This window comes from Seriola dumerili, unplaced genomic scaffold (assembly GCF_002260705.1).
Source record: "Seriola dumerili isolate Sdu_G_001 unplaced genomic scaffold, Sdu_1.0 BDQW01000091.1, whole genome shotgun sequence".
Lineage (NCBI taxonomy): Eukaryota > Metazoa > Chordata > Actinopteri > Carangiformes > Carangidae > Seriola > Seriola dumerili.
Window position 1 is genome coordinate 2,865,080 of NW_019174346.1, and position 12,874 is coordinate 2,877,953.

General features: G+C 40.5%; 1 protein-coding gene across 2 annotated transcripts in view; it reads right to left on the reverse strand.

The window, feature by feature from the left end:
* The window catches only part of ncor1 (nuclear receptor corepressor 1), a 50,667-nt gene that overhangs the window by 22,603 nt on the left and 15,190 nt on the right, over nucleotides 1-12,874 (reverse strand). For both annotated transcript variants that reach the window (XM_022745769.1, XM_022745770.1), the window contains 6 exons: nucleotides 12,148-12,238; nucleotides 11,706-11,884; nucleotides 11,488-11,542; nucleotides 10,847-10,948; nucleotides 2,269-2,399; nucleotides 1,244-1,533 (listed from right to left, as the gene is read on the reverse strand). In XM_022745769.1, the coding sequence (XP_022601490.1) occupies nucleotides 1,244-1,533; nucleotides 2,269-2,399; nucleotides 10,847-10,948; nucleotides 11,488-11,542; nucleotides 11,706-11,884; nucleotides 12,148-12,238 (848 nt within the window). The remainder of the gene's footprint in view (nucleotides 1-1,243; nucleotides 1,534-2,268; nucleotides 2,400-10,846; nucleotides 10,949-11,487; nucleotides 11,543-11,705; nucleotides 11,885-12,147; nucleotides 12,239-12,874) is intronic.

The window sequence follows — 12,874 nt, forward strand, 5'->3', positions numbered from 1 at the left end:
TTTCTGAGAAGCGCCATAGCTGCAGGGGTTACAACAGGGCAAGCAAACAAACACACAATATCCTCCATGTAGTCACTAGGAGAGATTACAGTTGATACAGTCCTACGTAAACCGTGATATGCCCAGAACAGGGCCAGAAAGGTCAGCGGGTTGACATGATGGAAGAACACACAGTAGAAGGTTAATTAATCACATTACAGGGCAAACCTTGCATAACTGTTGAGCGAGGTAGAGCGCGACAGACAGCAGCGGGAGCAGGTGGCAGAGGAGCACGGCGCACTTACAAAACAGTGAATTAATGATTCAGATTAACGCCACAACGAGCTTAACACACGGGGACTTTGATACCTGAAAACCTGAGCTGCCACCGTCAGACAGACGGACTTCAAGGGTGGAAGAGAACAAGTGCGTGACTAAGTACCATGACAACAGCTCAACCAGGGCAGTGGATTGCCATGGTGATGGACGGACTACACAGAGCTTCCTGAGTGCAGGACAGAGTCTGTCTGAAATTGGCTTCGAGTGAATGTACTTACTGAACCAACTGTCCACTTTCAGGCTTTAGCAGCTCATGTACCTACACGATTCTGACATGTGTCTAAACCTTGTTTAAGATGCATATTTGGCATGTGCTATTCTATTATTCCAGCTCTTAAAACAAGACGCTTACAGTCTGAACATTGGCTGTTACACCGGGCCAGTCAATGACGACACCTGATTATTCATGAGAGAGAAATTAAAATATCTTTTATCCTACCGTGACATTTACAAAGCTAGAAGGGAACGCTGAGCTCACTTGACAGTAACTGTTGTAGTTAATTGTGCAGGTTGCTGTGTGCTTTGTGGTGTGTTGTAATAACTTCAAAAGATGTCATTGTTAAAATCAAGAATGAGAGTCTCTTAATAAAAAATAAAAAAAACACTGAATTTTTTAATGTTTGTAATGTGAAATCTTTGCATGTGTAAAAGGAAAATAAACACATCTATATATAATAAGTCTAGACTGTGTAAGAGACTCCTGCTAATGCAGCTTGAATGAGCTCTGGATAATCTCATGCCATTGATTCATCAATCAGATGCTCTAGTACACATTTTTCTTTTCTTCACACATTTCGCGATGAAATATCGTACAATTTTATTTTTCTTTTTTTTCTTTGTGTCAATTCTCCATCACCAACTTTGCTTGTGTGTTGCAGAAAAATATTTTCAACAATTTCCAGAGAGCATCCCCAAAGGGATTCACCTTTATTAGCATCCATGGAAGCCACTGGAGTTTTCGCTGGCTCCTTCATGGACTTCTGTGCTGGATCAGATTTAGGGAGCTGCGGAGGATCTGGCAAGACCGGCTCAGGGGCAGGGGGAGGTGCTTCCTCGGCCGCCACAGTTGCAGCCTCATTGGCCATGGAGCGTGTGGTGATCCTTCCCTTACGGCGGCCCTGGCTGTTGGCAGTCTTCCTGCCACGCGGCGTGTTTTGCTCCTTTCCGTCCTCGTCCTCCCCACCGTCACACTTGTCTTTGTCCTTGCCAATGTCCCTGTGGTTTTGGAGAGGGAGCGCGAAGCTTTAAGAGACGGTTGGTATAGCAAACATCTATTCCCTTTTGACTCAGCAATAACAGGCCCTTTTTGTAATCTGTTGTCTTCCTCCGTGATTGAACACACAATAAAAGCCTTTTAGAGTTTGTCCACACTGAAGCCGGACAAGTTAGCAAGTTGGCTAGTTTATTAGCAAAGCACCAAAACAGACACAGCTCTACCACCTGCAAGTCTTCTCTAGACCACGAACGTGCATCACTCCACTGAGAACCGGGGGATTCTGATGTTCATTCATTATTTGATGAGACAATATAAAACAACACAATCCTAAAAACAGGCTTTGCTCTGTTTATTACAGGATTAACACATTATGACTAACTGGATGTTACAGAGTGATAAAAGTCATTTGTGCAGGCAGCCTTATGAATTCTTTACTGCTGTGCTCAACAGGTTACATCCAGGGAGAATTGTTTATTCACAGCACAAGCTACAGTCATATCTCTTGTTTATAGCTTGGAGGCGCATTGTTGATATATACAACTGTAACTGCACAGGGTCACTGGACTATGAAAAGGTGAACTGTTTACGATTTGGATTTTAAATACCAGCATTACTTTTAAATAAAGGCATTTAAAGAAATGGAGTTGCTTCTAATGACTGCTATAATTAACTGAAAGCACTGAAATTTAATGTGTGCTGACTGACACCAGGACAAACAACTATTCATAACTCACCTAGAATCCTCCTTTTCATCTTTCTCTTCCTCGTCCTTCTTTTCCTCGTCCTCTTTTTTCTCTGATTTTTCAGATTTGTCCTCTTCGGTTTTTTCGTCTGACTTGTCTTCTTGTGAGGGACGTGTTATTTGCTGGAGACAAAACACAAAAGGAAAACATTTAGTTGTTTCTCCTTGAAACATGAAGAAAAAGGTCAACGTGCAGATTAGTAAAAGTCATTCAAGATGCTAGGGTGATATCAGTGTTTTAATTCAGATGTAATGTATTTAAAAAAGGTCATTCAAACAACCACCACAAGTATTGTTAAAGGACACATCCTGATGTATCTTAGACCGGTCTGATACTTCTCAGCTATCATACAGAATATACCACACATACTGATGCCAAAGCTTTACACCTGCCACACACCCTCACCTTCTTCTACACCCCCCCCCTCCCCCGACATTTACACACCTCCTGGTCCAGCTTTATTACATGCTATCAAGTGACAGCCATCTTCTCATGGTATAGCAGAGCCTGCATTGGCCCTGTGAGCCCAGAGGACCATTTGAAATTGTACAACACAATATGGGCCTGAATGGTGTGCTGACATAGTCAAAGTCTTTGATTGCAGACAGACCAAGTTAGATGAATGGCAGAAATGTATGCTGCCATCTGGTTATTAGATTTCCTCACTTTCCAACTGCTTTTCAGGTTTCATCAAAAACCAAAGACACAACAAATATGATGACTAGATAGAAGATGAAAAGTGGAGTTGTACACCCTGTGCAGACAGTTTTAAGGCTGCGCCATATTTGATGATCTTTACATGGTCCAGTATCTGCAGAAACATGTGAAACACAAACGAATCAAATTGCAGAACCAGATCTGAAATGATGAATTTTGGAGTGCGGCCAGTTCTCATGCCTTAATTGTCTCAGTAAATCCATGAAAGAGAGAAAAGAACTTGACCATAATGCTCATTATGAATTTTACACCACACTGCAACAGATAAAAAGGCAGCAAGTCTTAAACCGAAGAGAAGACGATGTTAGTATTTTAAAATAAAAAATAAAAAAAAGGCTGGAGGTTGAGTTCAGATCGATATCACTGCCTACACAAGCAGAGTGAAAACATCATTCAAAACCGAATTTTAAAAAACAGGACCGACAGAGTGATTGAGGGCAGAGCAACATTCTTTATCATCACTGCTGGCGCGGTACACCACAGAATGCTTCCTCCTGCCTGTTCCATGAAAGCGCTGTGCTGGAACAAGTCTGGCTATGCCAAGCCAAACATCCCATGCTGGTACCAGATGGGGCCAAGGAATGTGCTGCACTCAATGGTAAAGGCAAAAGATATGGACTGAGGCAAAGAGAAGGAAGACAGGGCTACAACATGAAAAAAAAAAACAAAAGCTGGGATTTGGCAGTCTGTCTATTTTACAACAACATGGCTCTGCACATGAGGAGTCTGGCTACCATATAAAAAAATAAAGCCTGATACTGAAAAGCTTGACAACTCTCTAGAAACAGACAGCGAGCAACTGCCCCAGTAGTTTATTGAAGTCAGCCTTAGTTGCTCGGATCGTAGCTGTTTTCATGTCTGTGTCTCCTGACTTGCAGAATTAGCGTCTGCTGTAGCCAGCTCTAACCAGAGACGACCAATAATCGGAGGATTTTGCCTTCTAGGAGTGGAGTGACTCACCAAATCAAATCTACAATATTCAAAAGAAAACTGCATGTGATGCTATATTAAGTTTACCCCATATACTTCATATTAGGCTGCTCAGCTCACAGCCTCCCCTTCATACCCCTTAAATCAATTGTAGACAAAACTGGAAGATTTGATTTGTAGTTGATGTCATCGCTGTTAACTACAAGCTCCTTTTGCGTTTACTCTCTGATGCAGACGAGGGGTCTCGCCAGAATAGATACGATGGTGAGATCCGTTTCAAAAGTGTTAATCCATATTTAGTATATTACATGCTAAAATGGCTTGAGAATACTCATGTAACTATATTTTGGTAATGGTATGATGGCGTGATGCACTGTTCAATTCCTTAAGGAAACCCCTGCAGAGTCAGAGCTCATATTGTAGGTTGATGTATACAGACAAGCCCACGTCAAACTTGGATTGAGAATTAAATTCCTGACTCGTTTCCTGCCTGCAGCAGTCTGCAAGGAATGTTTTTGGCACTCAACAATTCAGAGACCTTTTTTGCAGAGACCAGTCTGAGTTATTCTCCCCCTACATGTCCTTCACTGAGATGCTGTTCTGGTTGGGTCTGGGAGCGCTCGTGTTTGCTTTGGAGGTGGTCAGAGAGCCGTGGCATTCCTGCCTCTTCTCCCACACTGCGTAAAGAGCCTCTACACAGATGTTCTCCAAAAGTCAATGAGGCCCTGTGGTTCTGTGGTTCTTCAGTGTTTTTAAATGAAGCTCTTTCCTGACCTGGCTTGAATATTTTGAGAGTTTTAATTTCTCCCCTCTTTTGCTGATTCACAAGTCCTGTTTGATTTAGGAAATGACAGAGCCACAAGTCAATCTTCCCTTTCCTACCACAGAACTTCGGCCACCAGAGGAATATCTCACTCTTGCTTCAAGCAGCTCCACCGAAGGAGAAGGAAATGAAAAAATAACGTATTATTACACTAATTATTACTATGTGTCACCTCAATCCTTACAACTAATTACAGTAATTACCATCATCCAAAGACACAATTAACATTAGCAGAAACAATTAGCAGAAACATTCAAGAAATCCTTGAAATGAGGAAAAGGGAAAAGAAGGGAATAAGTTTAAAACATTATATTTAACAGCAGCATTTTAATCCATGTGTATATCTTGTTATCCAGCTGACGGTGACATTAATTCCTAAGTGTTCATAGTGGAAAAATTTTCTGTCAAAAATAAGGTAAAAAAATGAGCCACAGTTACCGTGGTTACTAGCAGCTCAGCAGGGAAAGAATAGCTCATCATTGGTGCTACAAAGCAATGAAATCTACTTCACTGCTTGATCAACTTTACTGCCAGGCAATTAAGAGAGAGGCTCTCAAGAATCATTTTGCCTTTATGCATCCCCATAACAAAGAACAGACATGAGCAAAGAGTTATACATATTTGCTCACCCTGTAGATCTATATACACTGATCACATTTACCAACATAAAAACCTTTAGGATATGTGTAATAATAATTATTATCTATAATTATTGGCTTCACAAGCTGGTTAAAACACATCATTGTGACTCACTAACAATACATACAATAATAAAATTAGCTCAACATGCACAGTACAAACAACCATAAAGGACATGATTCCAGTGTGAATGATGAGTTCAACAAAGTTATTGCATTTGGTATAAAAGGACTTTCTGTAAATGTCCTTGGTTGCTGTTCTACAGCGTCTTCCTGAGGGCAGTTTAGTTCATCCTTGATGCTGATGATTTGTCAAGCTTTCTGTTTCACCTGTAGTCTGTATATACACTGCAGCTGTTTCTGCTTGCTTATATCATATGAGTGCAATTTCCTGATTAGATACAAGCGCTGCATTGCTTTTTTAAAAATGTATTCCATGTTGGCTGTAAAATTTAAAGTGCTATCAAAAAAAGGTTCCTAATTATCAGAACTCCTCGACCACTTCGACAGGCTGATCAATAAACTGAACAGGTGTGGTGTCTCCCAGTAACCAGCTCCTTAGTCTTCATTTCATTAATAACCAGGCAAGAAATTAAAGAAAAGATGACAGCCAGGAGGTGGCTACATTATTTCAACAAGAGAAGAAGACTTTTTTGTAACAGGTGTACGTTCCAGTAGGGTGCTCAACCTCAAAAGTCAAATCAGTTCGGTGGAAAAAAAAAAAAAAAAAAAAGCCTGTAGAACATAATTTTTTAGTGCAATATCACGGCTGATGCTTTTCAGCTATAGGCTTTCATCAGCATGAAAAGGGGCATATACATATATACACGTTTAAGATAATAAAGACAAAAGACAATAAAGGGGTGCAGGAGGTCAGTCCTCGCACTTTATGGCTACATGACAACGAGAATGTACACTCCCCCTAAATTAAGCTTTATGTCATAGTTTTCATCTTTTAACATGTAAAAAGTTGCGCTGACAACCACAAGCTACTCACATTTTTCTCTGTAATGGCGAATATTGCGTTTGTATTCCATTCTGGCATTTTACCATAACACATGCTCTGGATGTTTGTCAGTGTTTTGCTCCTCTGACAAATGTGTTGTGTTAGCAAAAACATGGCCTGTAGCGTAGGTGTGTTAGTACATCAGATGAGATCAAGCTTAAGAGATGGCTGTGGTAGAACTGGATTTTTGCAGGATTGCAATACGAGTCGTCATATCTGCCCTGCTCTCCTCTCACGATACATAGTCTTTGTTTCATGTTTGTCTTTAGTTCTCAAAACAATGGCTGATGAACAGATAAGCAGATTCTTTTTTTTCTTTTTTTTTTAATTTCAGCGACAACAACACTGTTTCCAGGATCCATAAAAAATACGTCAGAGATGTGACAACAATAGGCTCGTATTGGTCTGGATGTGTGATGTCTGTTTTAGAGAGAATTTGTCGAAGGAAGAAATCTAATTGAAAATATTGACAATTCTGAAAACTGATAACAACCACATGTCTAAAACATGATTAACTTTATGCTAAAACAAACTAATTTCAAACTGGAATAAGCAAATACTGCCACCGCCCCCCAGTAGTGGAGCCCTAGAAGGTCACTAAATTAAACGTGAAAGTTACAGCATCAATATAAAACACAATCAGTGAGGGACCGCCTCTCCCTCGGCTATAATGTAGATAAATATTACACATTGACACTCATTATCAAGACCATAAAAGAGAAGATCATAAAAGGCCACACTGTATTGCAGCTGGTCCGAATTGTTGTGCAAACATTGCCAAAGCTGCACAAAAAAATGACTAATAAGTTGAAAATGTTCCTTTGCTGAAAAAAAAAAAAAAAAAGTCTAATGAGACTTTTGTTTTAAGGGTGGGGCTTAAAACAAAGATGTAGAGATGCTGTGTTCCTGTCAGAACAGACCTGCATGAGCAAGAACACGAGGAGGAAGTTCTTACTATGAAATGGTTGCAGACACAGTGGGGGATGTAGCCTATGAAGGCTTCCACATGAATGTGTATTGTGAGTACTGAACTGATGTTTATTGGTGTTGTTATTTTTTTGTGTGCGTCTGTGTGTGTGTGTGTGTGTGTGTGTGTGTTTGTGTGTATGTGTGTGTGTGTGTTCACAAACTTAGTCAGAATATTCATTAGATCAGTAAATGAGGTTCAGCTGACATGGGGGACATATTATAATAGTTACTTGAAGCACATTAACTCAAGAAATATTATATATAAAGCCAGTGTGTCTAATGCCTCAAACTCTGCACTATAAAATCTTAAATCTAAAAATGTATTCCTATATTTTCTCATCTCAGAAGTTCATGCACAATAGCAGAGATACATATGTACATGCGTGACCACACAGTCTTGGCTTGACTCTTAAACTAAAAACCATGTCTGCACATGTCCTAGAAAAACTGCCCTAAAATAGCCGAGTGTGACTGCCTACAAGGCTCAAGTAAATATGTAGGCTAAGAAACGAAAGGCCCGAGCAGAAGAGCAACAGAAAATATGACACAAACAAAAAAAAAGAGAAGAAACAAGACAACGGAAATAAACTGACAGAGTGTGGTATCAAGTAGAGAAAAAAAGATCCGTGGTTTCAAAGCTAGTGACATACCTGCAAGCTCATTTGCTGGTCACAAAAACCCCTTGCTCTGCTGTGAGCCACAGCTTACTGGTGTTGCAAATGTGAGTTTACCCTCCGGTAGTTCCATAGCGGTGGTAACGATAGCAGTAGAGGGGCAGGACAGCACCATAGCAGAGCTCCTTAGAAGGGCTGCCGGGCCACAGCACGGCCGCACATATTCCAGGAAAGCGTGTCATCAGGCCGCTTAAGCCGCCCAAAGAATTGTCCATCTCACATGCACGCACTAATCTATGCAGGGTCACTCAAGGTAATCCCTGCCGTGCACTCCTCTTTGATTGGCACTCACAGCAGCACAGTGAGTTTTTTGGGCCTGTCAGATGGCTGGGCTGTACCAATTCAGCTGTTTCAGAGAGGGGTGGCGCGCTCTCTCCCTCTCCCTCTCCCTCTCTCTCTCTCTCTCGCTCTCTCAGAGGAACAGAAGAAAGAGGAAATGGAAAATGAAAAAAACAACAGCACACACTCCACCAGATAAGCTGCAAGCGCTGACTCTGTCTCGCTCAGGGTTTTTTCACTCAGTTTCACTCACTCACCCTACATTCCTTTGCTCTTGCTATTGCTAACTTTGTCCTCCTCCTTCCCTCGCTAATGACTCACTCTACTCGCTCAAACAGCAGTTGTTAAGTCACACCAGCGGCTTGGAAATCCACGACATCCTGATGTGCATTAGTCAAAATGGCAAAGAAGAAAAAACAGTATTTACATCCACAACAACGTCATTGAAGCAATTCACCTAAATCTCAAGATGATCTCACACCCACTTTTACATTAAAGCGCCTACCCACTGAAAACCTTTGTTTTTATGTTTGTATGTGCTCCGATCCCTCAAAATGTATGTTAGTTTAAAAGGAAGCAGCTTCAGCAGTTATGAAACATGACATCTTAAGCACAGGCACAACAGCTGCTGAACAGGATCTTGCATGATCACAGACAACCTGTTCCAGTTTACATGTCCCCCATCTCTCAGACAAAACCCACATAAAGCAACCTGCCTCTGATCCGCCATATCAAATGACCAAGAAGTCCAAAAACACACAGAGATAGTCTTCAGTAAGCTAAAGAATCATTAGCTCACAAGCTACATACACAGAAAGACGCTTCCACACTGCGGAGATCAGTCATCCATGAAGAAATTGCACCTGTCACTTAGTAAAAGAAGAAGAACCATCTTTGAGTTTAGGATGTAATCATGAATTATTGTGCTCTCCACCTCCTCCTATGTCAAGAAACAGTCTACAACCAACCCATTGGGTTACACAGCATATGTACTGTACTTTGCAAAGAGACAAAATGTCCCGTACAAGGACTGTGGCATCAGTAAAGTAAGAAGAAAACATCCACCAGGATGAGTAAAAATAATTTAATACCCCTCAACACAGGCTTGGGAGATGGTGCTTCTTTTTGTACTGGATTTGGGGGAAAGACAATAATTACGTAACGCCCTGAAGAGCACAACAACATATCTTCATAGCTGTCACTTTGTAATTTTCACTTTTGGCACACAGAGGTTTTAAAGGGAGAGGCGAATCCAGTTCGTCTCTGTGCTTGATACCGTGACAAACACATCTGTGTAGAGACCCAGACCGTCATATCATCTCCTACATTTGTCAATAAATATGGAATTATTTCATTTCCTTCGCATTAGTTGTTACTGATTTTTGTGAAACTGTTCAGTGAGACTGCTGCAGCTTTAGTTTGTGCTTCTTTTGCCGTTATCTTTGTTGTATTATTACATCATTAATAAATGTATGTTTTTATTTACACACACTCATTTTTCTAACTAGTGTGTCCCAAGTTTATATATTCTGAATGTCACCTTTGCCCCAGCATTTTGTCTCCACTGTGTTTGTTCTGCTGAATCTGTTCACAGGAGCAGAATGTGGTACATCATAATTTTTTTATTGGGTTTGAAAAACGGCTGCAACTAACAATTATTTTCATTATTGATTCATTTGTTGGTTGATTAATCAAGTATTTGTTTTATATATAAAAGAAATAGGTCAGTCCCAATTTCCTAAAGCTCAACGTGATGTTTTCAAATATTTGTCTGCTTTTTTTGTCTGTCTCACGGTCTAAAAATATTCAGTTTAACGTCACATAAAACAAGGTAAAGCAGCTGATCCCCTTGATTGAGAAGTTGGAAAGAATGAGTGTTTACAATTAATCCAATTTCAAAACATTGAATTTTCTGTGTATGAACTAATTAATCAATTAAGTGTTATCATAAAGTTCAACACTTCAACAAATGATAATTTACTGGGAGCAACAGCGTCACTTTTTCTAATCCTGAACTTTTTCTCAAATGTGCAAACGTCTGTTTTCATACAATAAAAGCTCCATCTGATCTATTTGACTGTCCTTAGGAGAACTGACTCACAAGCAAGTCATACTGTAGCAGTGTCACAATAATCCAAAAGTTTCTTAATAATCCTAATGATTCCTAATAATCCAAGAAAAGTTGAGGGGTACCCACTCTGCTTCCTGTTTTGCTCACTCCACCCCATGAATAGTGCCAGCGATGTGGATGCCAAATTCTTACCACTTAACACTATAGATAGGTGTGGCATGTGAGTCTGAAATGTGGCAGACACGCCGAATATCCGTCACAAACAACATGTGAGCAAACATGAAACAGGTGTGGCAAATGAGTCAGACAAACCCAACGCTGCAAACAGAAATTTCAAATAGAACTGGACTTACTACTTCGTCATCTTTTATACTTTAATGTAATTTTATCCATCAGGAGAACCAGTTTTCCAATCATTTAAAAGATCTTTCATGTATACATTTCATAAAGTCTGAGGCTTACCTGGTTCCTTCCTCTCCGGCGTCCATAATTCCGTCTCACCAACGTCTTGTAGTTGTGGTTCTTCTTGGTTAAGTAATAATACAGGACACAGTCAGCAACACACTGAAACAAGAAATTGCAACATATTCAAGCATTTGTTTATTTCCTTTCATTTGTGCTCATATGAAAACTTCATATGTATTACTCCTGTGCAGTATCATAGTCAACATATTGATAATAACCATCTTCCAGAGGCAGAAACCACAGACCTAACAGGTTTATTATCATCCAGATGGACATTTAGAGCTGATATGGCTAATACTAATGGGCGATGGGGAGCAAGAGAGAGCAGATCTTAATATTTCTGTTCATTATAAAGAAATACCTTGTACATAATAAATCAAAATAAACTGGTCTAAAGGGGTTTTATGACAAATGCTTAAATAATTAAAGCTAAATACTTAATTACATCAAAACTTTTAAGTTTATATTTTACCATGAAAAAGTGACCATAGAGCTTTAAGGTCCTGAATCCAGAAGAGTCGTGTGTTTCTGACTTTGGGAGAGAGTGTATTTAATGTACCACCCAAGAGATCAATAACATTAAATCCTGCTATATATTCTAAAAACTGGCACATGTGAAAATACAAGAAGCAGTTTACCTTTCTCTCCAGATACGAGGCAATCAGGCCAAAGTTCTTGGGGTGTTGGACAAACCTGCAAAGAGACGTCAGCTGTTAATCACGTGCCACAGCCAAAAATACATCAGTGCAAGTGCAAGCTCACATTTAGGTCCATAAACCATCTCTGCACTTCAGATTTACGGGGACGAGCTGCGACTCAGGCATGTCCTGACAGACACAAAACAAAAACAACTTACTTCTCCTTAAAGATCTCCTTCTCATGTTCGGTCCAAACATTCATGAACTGCCGGGCTTTGTACACCTTCATCGGGTCGTCCATCAGGCCGTTCATGTTGATGAACTTCACTCGCCTCTGCTCGGAGTCGTACATCATGGGAGGGATGACGGACAGCTGTCTCATCTGTTTCTCATTGTTCTGTGGAACATGGACAGGGAAAGTGGCTGTAGTTACTGCAACAGAGAACCCTCTCCCTTGTTCCCTTGTTCTTGTTTCTACTTTGAAATCTGCTCCCAGACTTATGCAGATTATATATACACTCATGATGATGAAATAAGAGAAATGCTACAGAGACCCCCCACCTCTTCAAAAACACAAACTGTGTGGACTGTTCTCCTCTAGGTAAGGCCTATCATATCTACACGGTAGCATATTTCAAAGGCTCTATAGTTAGTACCCACCTCCTGCTCAGAAAGGCCATCTATGATTTCAGAAATCTCATGCTCGCTTCTGGCAATTGTTGCAGAAAGACCTGTTCCTCTTTGTCCAACTCTGTTGAAAACGGGGTTACAAATGTTAAAACATATTTAAATAAATGTCTATGCTGCACAAATATTTCCAAGTTTTCAATTACTTATTCACAGTCGTTTCCTTTCCAGTCAAAACCAAGTCAGATTGTTAACAAGCAGAATCACTGTACCCATTATTAATGAATGAAAGTCTCTCTGGCCAGTTATTACTTGCTTCCTCCTTCATGGTCTGGCAGTCTGCATAAACAGTGCTGACATGCAAACTCTTACTTGGAGATTTCAATGAAAGCACAAAGCATCAGCTTCAGCAACAACCAGACGCTGGACCCTGACCCCGTCTCCCACCCTCTCCAGAGCCACCCAGACAGCCAGTGTCTCTGCCCAAAGTACGCCGCCACCACACACACCTAGTGCCCTCCATTTAGGTGATAGCTGAACGGATATCCTAATGTCTGGGTGGCTGCAGTTACTGTCAATTATTAAACCATCATAAGATTGCCAGAATACAATTTCACTCTAGTCCCTCCATCTTTGACCACCTTCACATAACAGTGGCTCCTGCCCTGTGCTGTGATGGCTTAATGTACTGCTAGCTGAATATTCCACTCCATCATAAAATCTGCTCTTGCAAAGCAACAGTTTCCAGCTCAGCTATCTG